General features: G+C 43.0%; 1 protein-coding gene across 1 annotated transcript in view; it reads left to right on the top strand.

The window, feature by feature from the left end:
• Positions 1 to 401: 401 nt before the first annotated feature.
• The window catches only part of NDUFA6 (NADH:ubiquinone oxidoreductase subunit A6), a 42,259-nt gene continuing 23,479 nt past the window's right edge, over positions 402 to 19,181 (top strand). Inside the window, exons 1-2 of the mRNA XM_073592866.1 lie at positions 402 to 603; positions 18,686 to 18,801. Of these exons, the coding sequence (XP_073448967.1) occupies positions 468 to 603; positions 18,686 to 18,801 (252 nt within the window). The 5' untranslated portion in view covers positions 402 to 467. The remainder of the gene's footprint in view (positions 604 to 18,685; positions 18,802 to 19,181) is intronic.

Below are 19,181 nucleotides of genomic sequence, written 5' to 3'. Positions count from 1 at the left end.
CACTAGATATATGTTTATAGTTTAAATATTCATATTTGCACTGTTTAGCACTGAAAACTGTAATTATAGGTACTTTTTTGCAGTGGCAGTAAAAAATTGGTGCCGTTTGTAAATTTTTGGTATCCTGCCAGTAAATTTTGCCTCGGAAGGTTGGTAAGACTGCCAGTGAATATAAAAAATAACACCTATTCTCTATACAGCCTTGAATTTTTATATACTGTATGTTTTACAGTCACAAAGTACAGTAAACATAAGATTGAATGTATAACTGACTCCTCCGTGTAAATATACAAACCCTCCACCATGTAACTGACTATGACCTAACAATGCGTGAGAGTTGAGAGGCACATGCGCAGAAGGTGGTGGCAGAGACGCGCTCGGGAACAAGCATGTGTGGAAGGATATCAAGCTGTGATTGGCTGGTTAGATGACGCTGCACATGCGCTGTGCTGTTCGGCTAGGGGAAGATGGCAGCTTCTGGAAAAGCTGCCCTTACTAGAACTGTCGGGGCTGTAAAGCCGATTCTCAGCAGAGATCTTGGAGAAGCCAAACGGAGAGTGCGGGAACTGTACCGAGCCTTCTACCGGGAGGTGCCCAATACAGGTGAGCCTGGCAGGAGAGGAGAGCTCCTCTGTTCCCCCCCCCCGACCTTGCTGGACGGTCACCTTGTGAGGACTCTCCCCTACCTGGAGGGGGACTTGTCCTATACGCTATGGCTTGTCACCCTATGACTTATCGCCCTATTGTGCTATGCCTTGTGTCGCCCTATGCCTTGTGTCGCGCTATGCCTTGTGTCGCCCTATGCCTTGTGTCGCGCTATGCCTTGTGTCGCGCTATGCCTTGTGTCGCGCTATGCCTTGTGTCGCGCTATGCCTTGTGTCGCCCTATGCCTTGTGTCGCGCTATGCCTTGTGTCGCGCTATGCCTTGTGTCGCGCTATGCCTTGTGTCGCGCTATGCCTTGTGTCGCGCTATGCCTTGTGTCGCGCTATGCCTTGTGTCGCGCTATGCCTTGTGTCGCGCTATGCCTTGTGTCGCGCTATGCCTTGTGTCGCGCTATGCCTTGTGTCGCGCTATGCCTTGTGTCGCCCTATGCCTTGTGTCGCCCTATGCCTTGTGTCGCCCTATGCCTTGTGTCGCCCTATGACTTGTGTCGCCCTATGCCTTGTGTCGCCCTATGCCTTGTGTCGCCCTATGCCTTGTGTCGCCCTATGACTTGTGTCGCCCTATGCCTTGTGTCGCCCTATGCCTTGTGTCGCCCTATGCCTTGTGTCGCGCTATGCCTTGTGTCGCGCTATGCCTTGTGTCGCGCTATGCCTTGTGTCGCCCTATGACTTGTGTCGCCCTATGACTTGTGTCGCCCTATGCCTTGTGTCGCCCTATGCCTTGTGTCGCCCTATGCCTTGTGTCGCGCTATGCCTTGTGTCGCGCTATGCCTTGTGTCGCGCTATGCCTTGTGTCGCCCTATGCCTACTTGTGTCGCGCTATGCCTACTTGTGTCGCGCTATGCCTACTTGTGTCGCGCTATGCCTACTTGTGTCGCGCTATGCCTACTTGTGTCGCGCTATGCCTACTTGTGTCGCGCTATGCCTACTTGTGTCGCCCTATGCCTACTTGTGTCGCCCTATGCCTACTTGTGTCGCCCTATGCCTACTTGTGTCGCCCTATGCCTACTTGTGTCGCCCTATGCCGACTTGTGTCGCCCTATGCCGACTTGTGTCGCCCTATGCGCTATGACTTGTGTCGCCCTATGCCTTGTGTCGCAGAGTATAAGCATCACATCCCATATCTGTAGCTGCCTGCATGCCGGGAATCATTTATTCTCATATTTTTCTAATGAACTTGTCCCCATCTACAGTAATTATTCATGTTTTGCCCATAACATGACTTAAAACCACCAGAATCTTCTATATGTTCTGAAAGCCGAGACTCCGTAGACTACAGAAAAGGTTCATGTCACAGCTGGTGACACTGTCTGGGATAAATGTAATCTGTTTTATCAAACATGCGCAACTTTGACAGCAGATATCCTGCTCGACTCCATTGCGGCTTGCTTGCGACTTCATTAACAGAAGTCAGTGCAAGTTGTGACAAAGTTGCCCCAAAGAAGGAACTTTTTTCTAAGTCTCTGCAACTTGAGTCACACCGATTAGGATGGTTCCATTGCCATTACTGGGGTGTGACTTAGAACTCTCAAGTTGCCTTGACAAGTTGCGGCCGAGTGAAGCGGGGCTTAGTGCGCATACACCATATCATTCACAATTTGTTGGTAAAATATAAAATATGAAGTTGCGTCAAGTAAATAGAAAAAATAATAAATATGACAAGTCATTAAATTGCGCACGACTGTGATATTGCAAGAGGATGTGGTACCCAAAATCTCCATAGGTGACGCTTTAAAAGCCTTTATAGCAGGGGTTGGCAGACCGCTAGGTGTCCGGCCCCTCAGTGCCCATGATTAATTCACAGGTACCCATCTCGTGGACATTTTTGCTGCTGTCTTCTTCATTGGACAGCGGCGAGCGGGCGGTATCACAGGGCTGGATGGGGGAGGGAACCGCTGGAGTTAACTCTTTACATTACACAGCAGGTGATTGGTTGCCGGGCAAACCTAGCAACCAATCACCAGCCTGTTAATGTGAAAAGTTGTCTGTAATCCAACCAGATGTGCTACCGGTGCAAAACTAAAAATATACTTGTTTGCTGCAATCATGTAAGCCTACACAAAAGTAGTAGAGTATCAATATAATATAAAAGTGGATTGCGCTAACTTCTGTGTATGATACCACTGCTGAAATATGCAAAAATAGGATATCTGTCCTATGTAGCGTGCTTTTCTGTATCAATATTGTGTCAAAAATATACAGTCCACATAGTGTTTACTAGTGACAAAATAATATTCCAAAAAATATAAAAATATCACAAATATTAAAAAACGTGCAATGTGCCAATATTACTTAGTGACCATCAAATATCACATATCACCGTGCATATATACTACAAAGCTTCCTGATGACGCAAATTACACTGCAAAATGCGTAGAGGCTGCTGGGAACTTTCTCATCACTTCCGGTTGAATGAGAGTGAGGCCTGGAACGCATGCCGCTGTGAGGAGACACAGTGACAGAGGGGAAACAAACTGAGACACCGCTCTCCGTATACACTGCTGGATTTGCTTGGTGCCGGCTTAAGGGCACCATAACATGTGAGTTTAACCATGTTTTTAACTTTTTTAATAAAATGAAATGACATACTATACCATGATGGCTATCCATATGTCTTTATGAGCACTGAACAGAGCAAGAGATACTAATACATTGCTTGGAAAGGCTGCTATTGGACCCATCACAAACGGATTGGTTATCCTTAATGAACCAAAGGCTTTATTCTTATTACATCTGGTGAGTGGCCATTGCATGAGGTGGTGGTGAAGTCACGATAAGTGGTGAATTAGGAGCACAATATACTGAAAAGGAACGTCAGTGCACAGAAGTGATCACTCACTGAAGACATCCAGTGTACTGTGGTGTTTCTACAAATGTCAAGGACATTTATTTATTTTTTTGCACCATGTAGTACATATGCATGTCGATATGTGATATTTTGTTAGTAATATTGGCACATTGTTTAGTATTAATATTTTTTTTAAATAGCTTTTGGTAGCACCTAACATCATTGCACAGAAGTAATCACCCACTGAGGACATCTAGTGGGCTGTACTGTTTATGCGCATGTTGAGGACATTTTTTGCAGCATGTAGTATATATGCATGGTGATATGTGATATTTGGTCACTAAGTAATATTGGCACATTGCACATTTTTTTTAATATTTGTCATATTTTATATTTTTTTAGCACTTTAAACAGTTTTTTGGAATATTATTTTGTCACTAGTAAACACTAAGTGGACAGTATATTTTTGACACAATATTAATTGATACAGAAAAGCACGCTACATAGGATAGATATCCTATTTTTGCATATTTCAGCAGTGGTATCATACACAGAAGTTAGCGCAATCCACTTTTATATTATAATGTGAAAAGTTAACCAGCAGTTCCGGCCCCCATCTAGTCCTGTGATATCGATCTCCGCTCGCTGTACACCTTTGTAAGGTAGGAGGGTTGTACCTACACAGTGTGGGTGTGGGGTGGAGGGGGGCGAGGACACTACAGTGGTGGGGGTGTGCAGGGGACAGAGGACACTGCTCTGGGGGCACAGAAACCCCATCTCCAGACCATGCTGGCTGGCGTCAGCCACACTTGTGTGCCAGGATGGGGAAGGGGGCAGTAAAATCCAAATCCCCAGCTTCATGCTCTCTCAGGGTGAACTGGCTTTGTATTAGTGAAGCACCTTAAAGTGAGGTAAACCTGTACTGTTAGGATTATTATTATCTTCATTTATTAGCAGGTGAATTCGGCCCTCCATGCATTCACATACATTGAATCCGGCTCTTAAGTGGAAAAAGGTTGCTTAACCCTGCTTTACAGGCCATCATTGTAGAGTTAACCATGGATGACAGCCTGAGAACGATTTAATATCGTGTCACTGTTCGCTGTGATACCTCTTGCGGTAATTGTGATTTACATACACGTGCTCGCCCTGTGCACTAATTTGTAGGTGTGTGCAGGATGACAGGGTTAGATTTTTTTTTTTTTTTTTATCGTTTAACTTAATTGCTATCACAAGGGGGCTAACAAGCTCCTTATGTGATCGCATTGGGCAGGTGACAGGTCCTCTTTATGGAGACATCCGGAGTCTATTACACCCCTCCCCCAATGTTTCCCCTGCAGCTAATCAAGCACAGATTGTGCTTGGTTAACCACTTCTCCAGGCACAGCAGCTGGGGAATGACACTGCAGCCATAAGATTATTTTAAAGGGGTTGTAAACCCTTGTGGTTTTTCACCTTAATGCATTCTATGCATTAAGGTGAAAAACCTTCTATAGTGCAGCACTCCCCTGAACCCGATCTTTCCAGCGCCGAGAAGGAGCACACCAGCTCCAGCCGGTGTCTTGGGTCCTGATTGATGGCAGCGCAGCCATTGGCTCTGCTGTTAACCAAATCCAATGAAGCTGGGGGCGGGGCCGAGTCCTGCTGTCTGTGTCAATAGACGCAGCAGCAGGACACAGGAGCGCGCCCACACAAGTGCCCTGAGGGAGGGCACTTCTCCTTCAACGGGGCACTCGAAGAGGTGGAGCCAGGAGCGCTGCTGAGGGACCCCAGAAGAGGAGGATCGGGGCCACTTTATGCAAAACCAACAGCACAGAGGAGGTTAGTATAACATGTTAGTTTTTTTTGTTTTGTTTTTTAAATAACAAAAGTTTAGTTATTTTTTTAAACCCTTCACTCTCTTGACATACATAGTGCTTCCAAAGAGCTGAAGTGGGTAAAGTGGAAGTCCACCCTAACACTTAAATTCTCCCCTGCAATCGTTAGTGTGAGCTAAGTTCAGCCTTATGTCTCAAAATGAAAAATCTGTTTTTCTACCCTTTTTTTATTTTGCAGAATTCAGTGCCGTCACATGACTTCAATTCTACTTCCTTCTGAGAGTAAGGAGAAGGGAGCTGGACATGGGAGGAGAGACTGTCAGTGTAGCTGGAAGTGCTCTGGGGTCTCAGCTCACAGTCTACAATGATCATAGTACAGGCAACCACACTAAGGCTCTGTTTCCACTAGTGCGACTTGTCATGCGACTTTGGACACATAGTCACATGACAAGTCACAGCCCATTGATTTCAATGGCACCTGTTCCCATCAATGCGACTTTGAAAATCAGTGACTTTGAAAAGGTGCCTGCACTACTTTGATGCGATTTTGATCCAGAGAGTGTAAAGTTGGATCAAAGCTGCACTGAAAGGCGCATCAAAGTCGCACTCAAAATACTAAGATGTAACTTTGTGGTCACAATAGTGAAAACGTAGACTAAGGCTCCATTTCCGCTAGTATGAATTGTCATGCGACTTTGGACACAAAGTCCATGACAAGTCACAGCCCATTGATTTCAATGGCACCCTTTCCCATCTATGCGACTTTGAAAATTAGTGACTTTGAAAAGGTACCTGCACTACTTTGATGTGACTTTTGATGCGACTTTGATCCAGAGAGTGTAAAGTTGGATCAAAGCTGCACTCAGTCGCATCAGTTGCACTCTAAATCATGCAACTTTGGGGTCGCAATAGTGGAAGTGTAGACTAAGGCTCCGTTTTCACTAGAATGAATTGTCAGAATGGAAACTATTTTGGAAACGTGACTTGTCATGCGACTATGTGTCCAAAGTTGCATGACAGTCCCATTGATTTTAATGGCACCAGTTCCCATCTGAAAATCAGCTACTTTTAAAAGGTACCTGCAATGCTTTGATGCAACTTTTAGAGAGGGTAAAGTTACATCAAATTCACACTCTAGCCTTGGGCTGCATTTCCACTAGTGTGACTCCAAAGCTGTGAGTTTGAGTGCAGCTTTGATTTAACTTTACACTCTGGATCAAAGTTGCATCAGAGTAGTACAGGCACCTTTTCAGAGTCGCATAGATGGGAACGATTGCCATTGAAATCAATGGTCTGTGACTTGTCATGCGACTGTGTCCAAAGTCGCATGAAAAGGCACACTAGTGGAAATGGAGCGTTAAACTCATTGCTCACATGTAGCTCCCTCAGCTGGGCGTGTGCCACACCATGCACACAGTGCCCATCACAGTGCCACACCATGCACACAGTGCCATACAGAAATAGCCACGTGGTTGTGCACTGTAGAAAATCTGCACCATGTTGCATTGTAATCTATATTACAGTTTCTAACAAACGGAAGACTTCCAAAGCCTGCCCCCCTCCCCCCACCTCAGGAGAAACTGCTATCCAAAACGAGGAGATCTGAGGAAATTAAAAGATAAGTATTGTTGGATCATTTCCAGATACAGATAGATGTCTCCAATCCCTAATAATATATAAAAAAGAAACTTGAGGAGAAAGCCTAAGCTGCCCCTATAAAAGTGGGATTTTTAGGGGAGACAATGACATCTGTATAGCAAGGTAAGCACAAAATCATTGGAATTCGTTTAAAAATTACATTTATTAATACAAAAATATAGTATATAAGATCACAAGGTTTACACAAAATTTGTGATTAATACTAAGATGTACTATTGCACAAGATGCTTGGATATGCTGAAGGCCGACATGTTTCGCAGTTTCCTGCTTCTTCAAGGGGGTCGCATGCATCTGTAGATTCATCTAAATTGCATAGAAAAACATTAGAACCATGGTTTATTCAATACATATCCAATATGTGTTTCCCTAGAAACGTGTGAGTGCTTACCCAATCTGAGATTGCAAGTGCTTTAAAAAGACGACGTGTATATCGAAAATTCACAATCAGGGCCCAGTTAGCAATATCAGCCAACCGAGATAGTTACCCTGTGGAAGCCAGATCCGTAAGGGTTGGATAGTGGGATGTCGGATCATGCAGTGGCCAAGATATCAAAAAAGTATTCCCAGTGCCATTAAGCTAAAAATAAAAAGAAAGAATTTGTGGAAATTAACTATTTGTTTAATATAAGTGGGTCAGTAGTGGAGTATTAATAACACTAGCCCCCTAACCCACTATACCCGTAATTTCACAGTAGTCACGGGTGGTCCATGGTGTGGATCACTAGTGACCAAACACGGGCCGCCAGTGGCACTCAGCGAGAACATAGTTACTGCATAAAGTTAAATTGATTCTATCCATATATATATATATATATATCTCTTTTTTATCATGTTAGTAAGATAAGGCACTTGTAACTTAATCAGAATATATCCACAGAAATCTATATATTTATATAATACTGATAGTGGGCCATACATGCAACAAAGATGATGAGGCACCGAAGATTTAACATAGCAGCCTATATAATATGAAGGTACAGAAAGTCTATGGCAGTGTACAACTGTGATTGGAGGACAAACCCATATTATTATATTGGGATCTTTGCTCTTATAGATAATAAGTCTATAGTGGCATTTTCTAGCCTGCCTAGCCAGGCAGATAAATGGGCCAGGTAGCATATCAACTAAGGTATGTAAAACTGCTCTAATTGTATAATATAAAAAGAGAGGTACAGCCCATTACCTGTGGGGATCCTGATAAATCGCGGCTTCACATCAGAGGCGCTCACAATCGCTGTGTGATGCATTCGCTATCTCAGGTGAGTGACGGTGAGAGCGCTCACAGCGTCTCCTTAAGTGTGCATGAACCCTCCGGAAGTAAAGGGTCCGCGATGACCCCTGACTTTACTTCCGGAGCGGGGGCCCCTGCATGGCGCATGCGCTAGGAGGCCTGAAACAGCCAGCGTCACGTCCGCGCCCACAACGCACAGAGATATGTGCGAAGGGAGTGAAGTGCAGATTCCCTACCCTCCACCAGGGGCGCCCGAACACCACCACTAATGTCCTAATCCTGGGAAGCTGAATCACTGAGCCCAGAGTGTGAAGCGCCACACCGTCATTACAGCACCAGCACTTTCAGAGAAAGGAAAAGAAAAAGCGAAGAACAAGTACCAAAAATTTTCTTTTTCAAAAAATAAATAACCAAACATTAACAAATGATTTTACATAAGTACCGTATTTATCGGCGTATAACACGCACCGGCGTATAACACGCACCCCAATTTAGGAGGGAATTTTAAGGAAAAAAAACTTTTAGGAGGGAAGTTGAAGGGAAAAAAACTTACATTTAAATGCCCTTCATTGCAGCCTTGTCAGTGCAGCCTTGTCAGTGCAGCCTTGTCAGTGCAGCCTTGTCAGTGCAGCCTTCCCCAGTGCAGCCTTCCCCAGTGCAGCCTTCCCCAGTGCAGCCTTCCCCAGTGCAGCCTTCCCCAGTGCAGCCTTCCCCAGTGCAGCCTTCCCCAGTGCAGCCTTCCCCAGTGCAGCCTTGCCCCAGTGCAGCCTGGGATCCCCTGTCCCTGCTTCCAGGGCTTCAAAATCGCGGTCCGCGATTTGAAAATGGCGCCGCCAGCGCCGAAGTACACAGAGCCGGTCCTCGGCTCTTTCCGGCGGCTCTCGTTTACTTTCGGCTCCACTCGTAGTCCCGAGTGGAGCTATCCGAGTAGGTTCGGATAGCTCCGCTCGGGACTACGAGTGGAGCCGAAAGTAATTGAGAGCCGCCGGAAAGAGCCGAGGACCGGCTCTGTGTACTTCGGCTCCGGCGGCGCCATTTTCAAATCGCAGTCTGCGATTTTGAAAATGTGACAGCTCGGGATCGGCGGGGATCGGCATATAACACGCACCTGCGACTTTCCCCTGATTTTAAGGGGAAAAAAGTGCGTGTTATACGCCGATAAATACGGTATATACTTATACTTATGTAAACTGGTTATACTACATAAATACAAAATAATACAGACACGGGGAATGGGAGGGGTTTTTTTTTTTGATAAATAGAACAGGGATGTGGAGGGGGAAAAAGAAGAAAAAAAAAAACAAAAAAAAACAGGGGGAAGAACTATAGGAAATTGCCACTTAAATCTTATAAAAAACGTTACAGCCCACAAGGAGAGATGTAAACTTAATTGGATATATGTTAGTACGTCCACTTAGCAATAGAACAGATATAGATAGGTATATACCCAAATATAGCAGAACTCGCAGTCAGGATATGAACATTGTATTTACATTAATCATACCTTATTATGACAGGGAAACGAGATAAAGAATTTTTTGCAAAGGATATCGCGATGATAAAGGAGCACAACCTTATATCACAATGATTTGTTCTAGTTGGTAAATTAGATCATATACCCCCAATATGATTATAGAAATGGTTTAAATGACAGGGCAGTATTGAGTCCCGGTGCATAGGTGGCTCTTTGGTTGAAGATCCATCTGGCTTCTTGTTTAAGGATTCTTTTGTCAAAATCCCCTCCTCTCTCGGATTCAGGTATCACCTCCAATGCGAAGAATGATATATATGTTGGATCATAACTATGATTTAATCCAACATGCTTACATATTGGGGTGTATAGTAAACCCGAATCAAGATAAGAGGTGATCCTAAATCCGTTTCGCAAATGGGCGTTTCGTCTTCCCAATATAGAATGCGCCACATAAGCACATTGCAAGGTAGACGATCCCAATAGTACTGCAGTCAGCATATGTTTTTGATTTATAATACCTCCCTCATCCATGGGCATTGGTCGCAATTGCCACATTTAAATGTCCCCTTTCCACCTGCCGCTCCTGTTAAGGGAGCGGCAGGTGCAAAGTGACTATGCACCAGACTGTCCCTAATGGAACGAGGTCTCCTATAGGTGACTTTTGGTTTATTTGCCACATATTTGGATATGACTGGGTCCTCTGATAGAAAGTGCCAGTTATTTGCCATCAGTTGGCGAAAAATATTTTGGTATGCACTAAATGTTGTAATAAACTTAGTTGTAGATTTAGTCTCTGATGTCTTTGTTCCAAAGATTAAAGATTCTCGTGTATGTGCTTTTGCCCTTTTGGTATGCTTTTTTAAGGACCTTCTTGCTATATCCTCTGAGGATGAGTCGTTCATATAGTGCTTTGGCTTCCTGATTAAAGTCCTCGTCACTAGCACAGTTTCTGCGCAGTCTTAAATACTGACTGAATGGTATACTTCGTACTAGAGGACGGGGATGCGCACTAGAATAATGCAGAATTGTATTGCCTGCTGTCTCTTTTCTATAAAGATTACTATATATGGATCCATCACTATTCAAAAAAGAGACGCAGGTCTAAGAAAGCGATACTTTTGGTATCTGACTGTATTGTGAATTTGAGGTTGAAACTGTTATTAGATATGTATGTCACAAATTCAGAAAGTTCTAGAGCGGAGCCTGTCCAGACGAGCTGCACATCATTGATAAACCTTCGCCACAATAAAATGTGGCGAAGGTGTATCGCAGCGCCGTCATCTGAAAACAGGGCTCGCTCCCTCCCCCCCAGGTACAGGTTGGCATACCATGGGGCACATGATGTCCCCATCGATACCCCCTGTACCTGGAGGTAGGTGGAGCCGTTAAACAGGAACATGTTGGTGGTGAGGATATGTTCAAGGAGTGTCGTAATAAACTGACATAGTTTCCAATCATTTTTGTCTTGTTCTTTAACCACTTCAATACCAGGCACTTGGACACCTTCCCGCCCAGGCCAGTTTTCAGCTTTCAGCGCTGTCGCAATTTGAATGACAATTGCGTGGTCATGCTACACTGTACCCAAACACATTTTTTATCATTTTGTTCCCACAAATAGAGCTTTCTTTTGGTGATATTTGATCACCTCTGTGGTTTTTATTTTTTGCGCAACAAATAAAAAAAGACTGAAAATTTTGAAAAAAAACAAGTTTTTCTTTGTTTCTGTTAAAATTTTTTGTAAATAAGTACGTTTTCTTCTTCAATGAGGGCACTGACACGGCGGCACTGACGGGCACTGACACGGCGGCACTGACGGGCACTGACACGGCGGCACTGACGGGCACTGACACGGCGGCACTGACGGGCACTGATAGGCGGCACTGATGGGTTGCACTGGTATGCGGCACTGATGGGCACTCATAGATGGCACCGATGGGCACTCGTAGGTGGCATTGATTGGTACTTATCGGTGGCACTGATGGGTACTTATGGGTAGCACGGATGGGTACTTATGGGTAGCACGGATGGGCACTGATAGGTGGGCACAGATGGGCACTGATGACACTGGTGGCACTGATTACACTGGTGGCATTGCTGGGCAGAACTGAAATATAATGGTGCCAATCAGTGGCCATTTGTGGGCACTGATTGGCACAGATTGGGCACATGTGGATGGCCATGGGGTACATACCTGGCCATCCACATGTTGCCCCCTTCCCTGGTGGTCCTAGTGGCGTCCCTGGGGGTCCAGTGTTGTCATCTGAGGGGGGGCTGCGCTGATAAACAATCAGCGCAGACCCCCCCTGTCAGGAGAGCTGGCTCTCCTCTATTCGCGCCTGTCAGACGTGAGTGAGGAAAAGCCAATCAACAGCTCTTCCTATTGACATCGTGATCAGCCGTGATTGGACACAGCTGATCACGTGGTAAAGAGCCTCCGCCGGAGGCTTTTTTCCAAGAGCGGTGTGTCAGGCTGACACAACGCTCCACGATGCGCGCCCCCACGGTTGCGCGGCGGCATGTCATCCTGCTGGACGTCATATGACGCCCAGTCAGGATAACGGAACCACCGCCCGGCCGTCAATCTGCTATAGGCTGGGCGGGAAGTGGTTAAGGAATGCTGCGACAGTTTCAACTCCTTTTTTGTGAGGGATGCTGGAATATAAAGCTTCAATGTCTATTGCAGCTAAAATAGTTCCTGGGGGCACTGTAAGTCCCTATTGGCTGCAATAGACATTAAACTTTTATATTCCAGCATCCCTCACAAAAAAGGAGTTGAAACTGTCGCAGCATTCCTTAAAGAATAAGACAAAAATGATTGGAAACTGTTTATTACGACACTCCTTGAACATATCCCCACCACCAACATGTTCCTGTTTAACGGCTCCACCTACCTCCAGGTACAGGGGGTATCGATGGGGACATCATGTGCCCCATCGTATGCCAACCTGTACTTGGGGGGGGTGGGAGCGAGCCCTGTTTGGTGCTCGTCTGGACAGGCTCCGCTCTAGAACTTTCTGAATTTATGACATGCATATCTAATAATAACCGTTTCAACCTCAAATTCACAATACAGTCAGATACCAAAAGTATCGCTTTCTTAGACCTGCGTCTCTTTTTGAATAGTGATGGATCCATATATAGTAATCTTTATAGAAAAGAGACAGCAGGCAATACAATTCTGCATTATTCTAGAGCGCATCCCCGTCCTCTAGTACGAAGTATACCATTCAGTCAGTATTTAAGACTGCGCAGAAACTGTGCTAGGGACGAGGACTTTAATCAGGAAGCCAAAGCACTATATGAACGACTCATCCTCAGAGGATATAGCAAGAAGGTCCTTTTAAAAAAAGCATACCAAAGGGCAAAAGCACATACACGAGAATCTTTAATCTTTGGAACAAAGACATCAGAGACTAAATCTACAACTAAGTTTATTACAACATTTAGTGCACACCAAAATATTTTTTGGCAACTGATGGCAAATAACTGGCACTTTCTATCAGAGGACCCAGTCATATCCAAATATGTGGCAAATAAACCAAGTCACCTATAGGAGACCTCGTTCCATTAGGGACAGTCTGGTGCATAGTCACTTTGCACCTGCCGCTCCCTTAACAGGAGCGGCAGGTGGAAAGGGGACATTTAAATGTGGCAATTGCGACCAATGCCCATGGATCAGGGAGGGCACTGGTTGCCCCCTACCTAGAAGAGGGTATCATAAATCAAAAACATATGCTGACTGCAGTACTATTGGGATCGTCTACCTTGCAATGTGCTTATGTGGCGCATTCTATATTGGGAAGACGAAACGGATTCAGGATCACCTCTATTATCTTGATGTGGGTTTACTATACACCCCAATATGTAAGCATGTTGGATTAAATCATAGTTATGATCCAACATATATATCATTCTTCGCATTGGAGGTGATACCTGAATCCGAGAGAGGAGGGGATTTTGACAAAAGAATCCTTAAACAAGAAGCCAGATGGATCTTCAACCAAAGAGCCACCTATGCACCGGGACTCAATACTGCCCTGTCATTTAAACCATTTCTATAATCATATAGGGGGTATATGATCTAATTTACCAACTAGAACATATCATTGTGATATAAGGTTGTGCTCCTTTATCATCGCGATATCCTTTTTAAAAATTCTTTATCTCGTTTCCCTGTCCACTTACCGGTCATAATAAGGTATGATTAATGTAAATACAATGTTCATATCCTGACTGCGAGTTCTGCTATATTTGGGTATATACCTATCTATATCTGTTCTATTGCTAAGTGGACGTACTATCATATATCCAATTAAATTTACATCTCTCCTTGTGGGCTGTAACGTTTTTTATAAGATTTAAGTGGCAATTTCCTATAGTTCTTGCCCCTGTGTTTTTTTTTGTTTTTTTTTTTTTTTTTTTTTCTTCTTTTTCCCCCCTCCACATCCCTGTTCTATTTATCAAAAAAAACCCCTCCCATTCCCCGTGTCTGTATTATTTTGTATTTATGTAGTATAACCAGTGGATATTTGGATACTTATGTAAAATCATTTGTTAATGTTTGGTTATTTATTTTAAAAAAAAAAAAATTTTTTTGGTACTTGTTCTTCACTTTTTCTTTTCCTTTCTCTGAAAGTGCTGGTGCTGTAATGACGGTGTGGCGCTTCACACTCTGGGCTCAGTGATTTAGCTTCCTGGGATTAGGACATTAGTGGTACTGTTCGTGCGCCCCTGGTGGAGGGTATGGAATCTGCACTTCACTCCCTTCGCACATATCTCTGTGCGTTGTGGGCGCGGACGCGACGCTGGCCGTTTCAGGCCTCCTAGCGCATGTGCCATGCAGGGGCCCCCGCTCCGGAAGTAAAGTCAGGGGTCATCGCGGACCCTTTACTTCCGGACGCTGTGAGCGCTCTCACTGTCACTCACCTGAGATAGCGAATGCATCACACAGCGGGTGTGAGCTCCTCCGATGTGAAGCCGCGATTTATCAGGATCCCTACAGGTAATGGGCTGTACCTCTCTTTTTATATTATACAATTAGAGCAGTTTTACATACCTTAGTTGATATGCTACCTGACCCATTTATCTGCCTGACTAGGCAGGCTAGAAAATGCCACTATAGACTTATTATCTATAAGAGCAAAGATCCCAATATAATAATATGGGTTTGTCCTCCAATCACAGTTGTACACTGCCATAGACTTTCTGTACCTTCATATTATATAGGCTGCTATGTTAAATCTTCGGTGCCTCATCACCTTTGTTGCGATGTATGGCCCACTATCAGTATTATATAAATATATAGATTTCTGTGGATATATTCCGATTTAATTAAGTTACTAGTGCCTTATCTTACTAATATGATAAAAAAGAGATATAGATAGATAGAATCAATTTAACTTTATGCAGTAACTATGTTCTCGCTGAGTGCCACTGGCGGCCCGTGTTTGGTCACTAGTGATCCACACCATGGACCACCCGTGACTACTGTGAAATTACGGGTATAGTGGGTTAGGGGGCTAGTGTTATTAGTACTCCACTACTGACCTACTTATATTAAACAAATAGAATTTGTGGAAATTAACTTTTTATTTTTAGATTAATGGCACTGGGAATACTTTTTTGATATCTTGGCCACTGCATGATCCGACATCCCACTATCCAACCCTTACGGATCTGGCTTCCACAGGGTAACTATCTCGGTTGGCTGATATTGCTAACTGGGCCCCGATTGTGAATTTTCGCTATACACGTCTTTTTAAAGCACTTGCAATCTCAGATTGGGTAAGCACTCACACGTTTCTAGGGAAACACATATTGGATATGTATTGAATAAACCATGGTTCTAATGTTTTTCTATGCAATTTAGATGAATCTACAGATGCATGCGACCCCCTTGAAGAAGCAGGAAACTGCGAAACATGTCGGCCTTCAGCATATCCAAGCATCTTGTGCAATAGTACATCTTAGTATTAATCACGAATTTTGTGTAAACCTTGTGATCTTATATGATATTATATACTATATTTTTGTATTAATAAATTTAATTTTTAAACGAATTCCAATGATTTTGTGCTTACCTTGCTATACAGATGTCATTGTCTCCCCTAAAAATCCCACTTCTATAGGGGCAGCTTAGGCTTTCTCCTCAAGTTTCTTTTTTGAGGAGATCTGAGGAGGAGAGGAGGGATGGGGGTGGGGCTGGGCAGGTCTAGGCATGTCTGTCTAAAAAGGATGGGCATGTAGAAGAGAAGGACAATGTTTTCAGGAAATGAGAGGCCCCAATGCAGAATTCATAAATAAGGACGTAAGGTTGTCCCTGAAGAACAGGAAGACGCTGATTGTCTAGCTTTGATTAGACTTTCTAAGCAACACAAACCGCTATACAGAAAATGAATAATGATAAAGATATTTTACATATAAATAATAGAAAATTTTTCATTTTTGACTGGACTTCCACTTTAACCACTTCAGCTCTGAAAGGTTTTACCCCATTCATGACCAGGCCATTTTTTTTGCTATTCGGCACTGGGCTACTTTAATGCTACTTCCAAATTTTTAGATAGATAGATAGATAGATAGATATCTATATCTATCTATCTATATAGCAACAGATCCGCGCTTACAGACTAATATACACCTGCAGCCCCCCTATGTGGGAAGGGGACACAAGTGATCCCCCAAAAATTGAAAATCAAAGTATAGGGAATGGCGCTGTGTTAGAACTAAGAGTGTGGCTGTAAATTAAACAAATGCTCAAGTGTATAAAATAATTACTATTTAGAAGTGAAAAAATATTTTGGTATGATCCAAAACTTCCACAAAAAAAAATCTATCCTTATTTTAGTGAAAACACCTTATTAAGTGGTAAAGAAAATATGCTACTATATGTGCAAAAAATACCGCAAATATTAAATATTAAAAACAACACCATTATATAACATATATAAATCTTCACATTAATAAATATAAAGAGACAAGTGCCAGAAACCGTGGTTATCAAACCATAGTGCATTAATGTGCAATAACCATTTGCAATAATAAATCATTAATAATGTGTCAAATCGCAACTATGTATGAAAGAAAAAAATCCCATATGCTGTTTGGTGCAAAAATGTTCATAACAGTAATATAATGTGCCGTGCAATCGTGCAAGAAATTCTTCTTTAATGGTAAAAAGCCGTGCTGTGATAACTGGTAGTCACCCCCCAATGTGGTTGCACTCACCGGAGCACTCCACCCCTGCAGGGGTACGAGCATGTGATGTTGGTCCTGTCACTCCGGTCGTGTGGGTGCCAAATGGAGGACGTGGAGAAGACCTTGCTGGATTTGGTGGCAGAGGAGTGGATACCCAGTGGGGACTTTTACTACATCAAGGGACAGGAAGTCCCCACCTCCTTGTATGTAAGCAGCTGCCTGTAGGATTGGGACGCATGGAAGGAAATTGGCACCCACACGACCGGAGTGACAGGACCAACATCACACGCTCGTACCCCTGCAGGGGTGGAGTGCTCCGGTGAGTGCAACCACATTGGGGGGTGACTACCAGTTATCACAGCACGGCTTTTTACCATTAAAGAAGAATTTCTTGCACGATTGCACGGCACATTATATTGCTGTTATGAACATTTTTGCACCAAACAGCATATGGGATTTTTTTCTTTGATACATAGTTGCGATTTGACACATTATTATTGATTTATTATTGCAAATGGTTATTGCACATTAATGCACTATGGTTTGATAACCACTGTTTCTGGCACTTGTCACTTTATATTTATTAATGTGAAGATTTATATATGTTATATAATGATGTTGTTTTTAATATTTAATATTTGCGGTATTTTTTGCACATATAGTAGCATATTTTCTTTACCACTTAATAAGGTGTTTTCACTAAAATAAGGATAGATTTTTTTGTGGAAGTTTTGTATCATACCAAAATATTTTTTCACTTCTAAATAGTAATTATTTTATACACTTGAGCATTTGTTTAATTTACAGCCACACTCTTAGTTCTAACACAGCGCCATTCCCTATACTTTGATATATCTATATCTATCTATCTTAATTTCTTTGTATATTTAGGCTAAAATTTATTCTGCTACTTCTCTTTGGTAAGGGAAAAAGCCCAATAAGTGTATATTGATTGTAGGTGCTATAACTTTCACGAATATGAAAATATATATAATATTTTTTAGTAATGGCGGCGATCAGTGACTTATAGCAGGATGACAGTAAATTTGACACTGATAGTTAGTGGGAGCTGAATAACTGCCTCTGACATCCCCGGAGGCACTAATACAGTGATCACTGCTAATAAAATACACTGGCTGGGTTAACATGTGGGGCAATCAAAGGGTTACATTTGTGTAAAAATGTTTATTATATGTAATGGGTGCTGACAGGGATGTGCCGTGTTGTTTTGTGTTTTTTTTTTTTTTTTTTTTTTTTTTTTTTTGGGAAACAAAAACCGTCACATCGCTGCTGTCGGAGGGGGGCTTTTTTTGTTTACAGGTAGCTTATTGTAATAAGGAAAGGTTGTCCAGAGAGCAAAGGTTTACTATGCAGTATTGTGCTTGGTTCACACTTGTGCGATGCGGGAACCCTACGAAACCACTGCGGGTCCCTGCATCGCACCTGACTCGCACGGCAGTTCACACTGCCATAAGCGAACTGGTGGGGAATGTCAGTACATTGTTAATGACACCCCCATTTCAACTCGCATATCGCACTGCGAAATGACGGTTCAAACATGATCGTGAACACCCATGTGATCCGATTTTGGTGCGAACCAAAAAAAGGGTCGTGTGCAAGTTTGGTCCGAATGTAATACAATATCAGCCATACTAGCTGTATGGCTGAAATCGCATCGAATGGACATTGCATGTGATTTGCAGTGCTATGCGAATCGCATGCAATATTGCACCATGCACAAGTGTGAACCGGGACTTAGACCTGCATGTCAGCTTTGTTTTATTCCTCACTTTTGCCCTGTGAAACATTGCATGTAAGCACTTCTATATGTAAATTTTTTAACTTACTTTTTCCAGTACATGTTTATCAGCTGGACATCAGTGTGAAGCAAGGGCGGGACAAGGTGAGAGAGCTATTTCAGAAGAATGCACATGTCACAGACCCAAGAGTGATTGATTTACTTGTAATCAAGGTAAACGGCTATTTTCTTTTTATACTTATGATTGTATTCTAAAGCTTAAGGTGCTTCTGCTTTTTATACTTTCTGCTAGAGCTGCGCGATTCTGGCTACGAGAATCACAATTTCTTTTGCTTAGAATAATCCCGATTCTCACGGCGTAACCTTATCTTTCACATTATACAAAAAAATTGGGCTAACTTTACTGTTTTTTGTTTTTAATTCATTAAAGTGTATTTTTTCCACAAAAATTGCGTTTGAAAGACCACTGCGCAAATACAGTGTGACATAAAATATTGCAACAACTGTTATCTTATTCTCTAGGTTCTCTGCTAAAAAAAAAAAAAAAAAATATTTTTTGGGGTTCCAAGTAATTTTTCTAGCAAAAAATACTG

This window comes from Aquarana catesbeiana, linkage group LG07 (genome assembly GCF_042186555.1).
Source record: "Aquarana catesbeiana isolate 2022-GZ linkage group LG07, ASM4218655v1, whole genome shotgun sequence".
In the NCBI taxonomy this organism is placed as follows: Eukaryota; Metazoa; Chordata; class Amphibia; order Anura; family Ranidae; genus Aquarana; species Aquarana catesbeiana.
The sequence above is the reverse complement of the archived record's forward strand: the minus strand, read 5'-3'. Positions and strand labels throughout refer to the sequence as shown.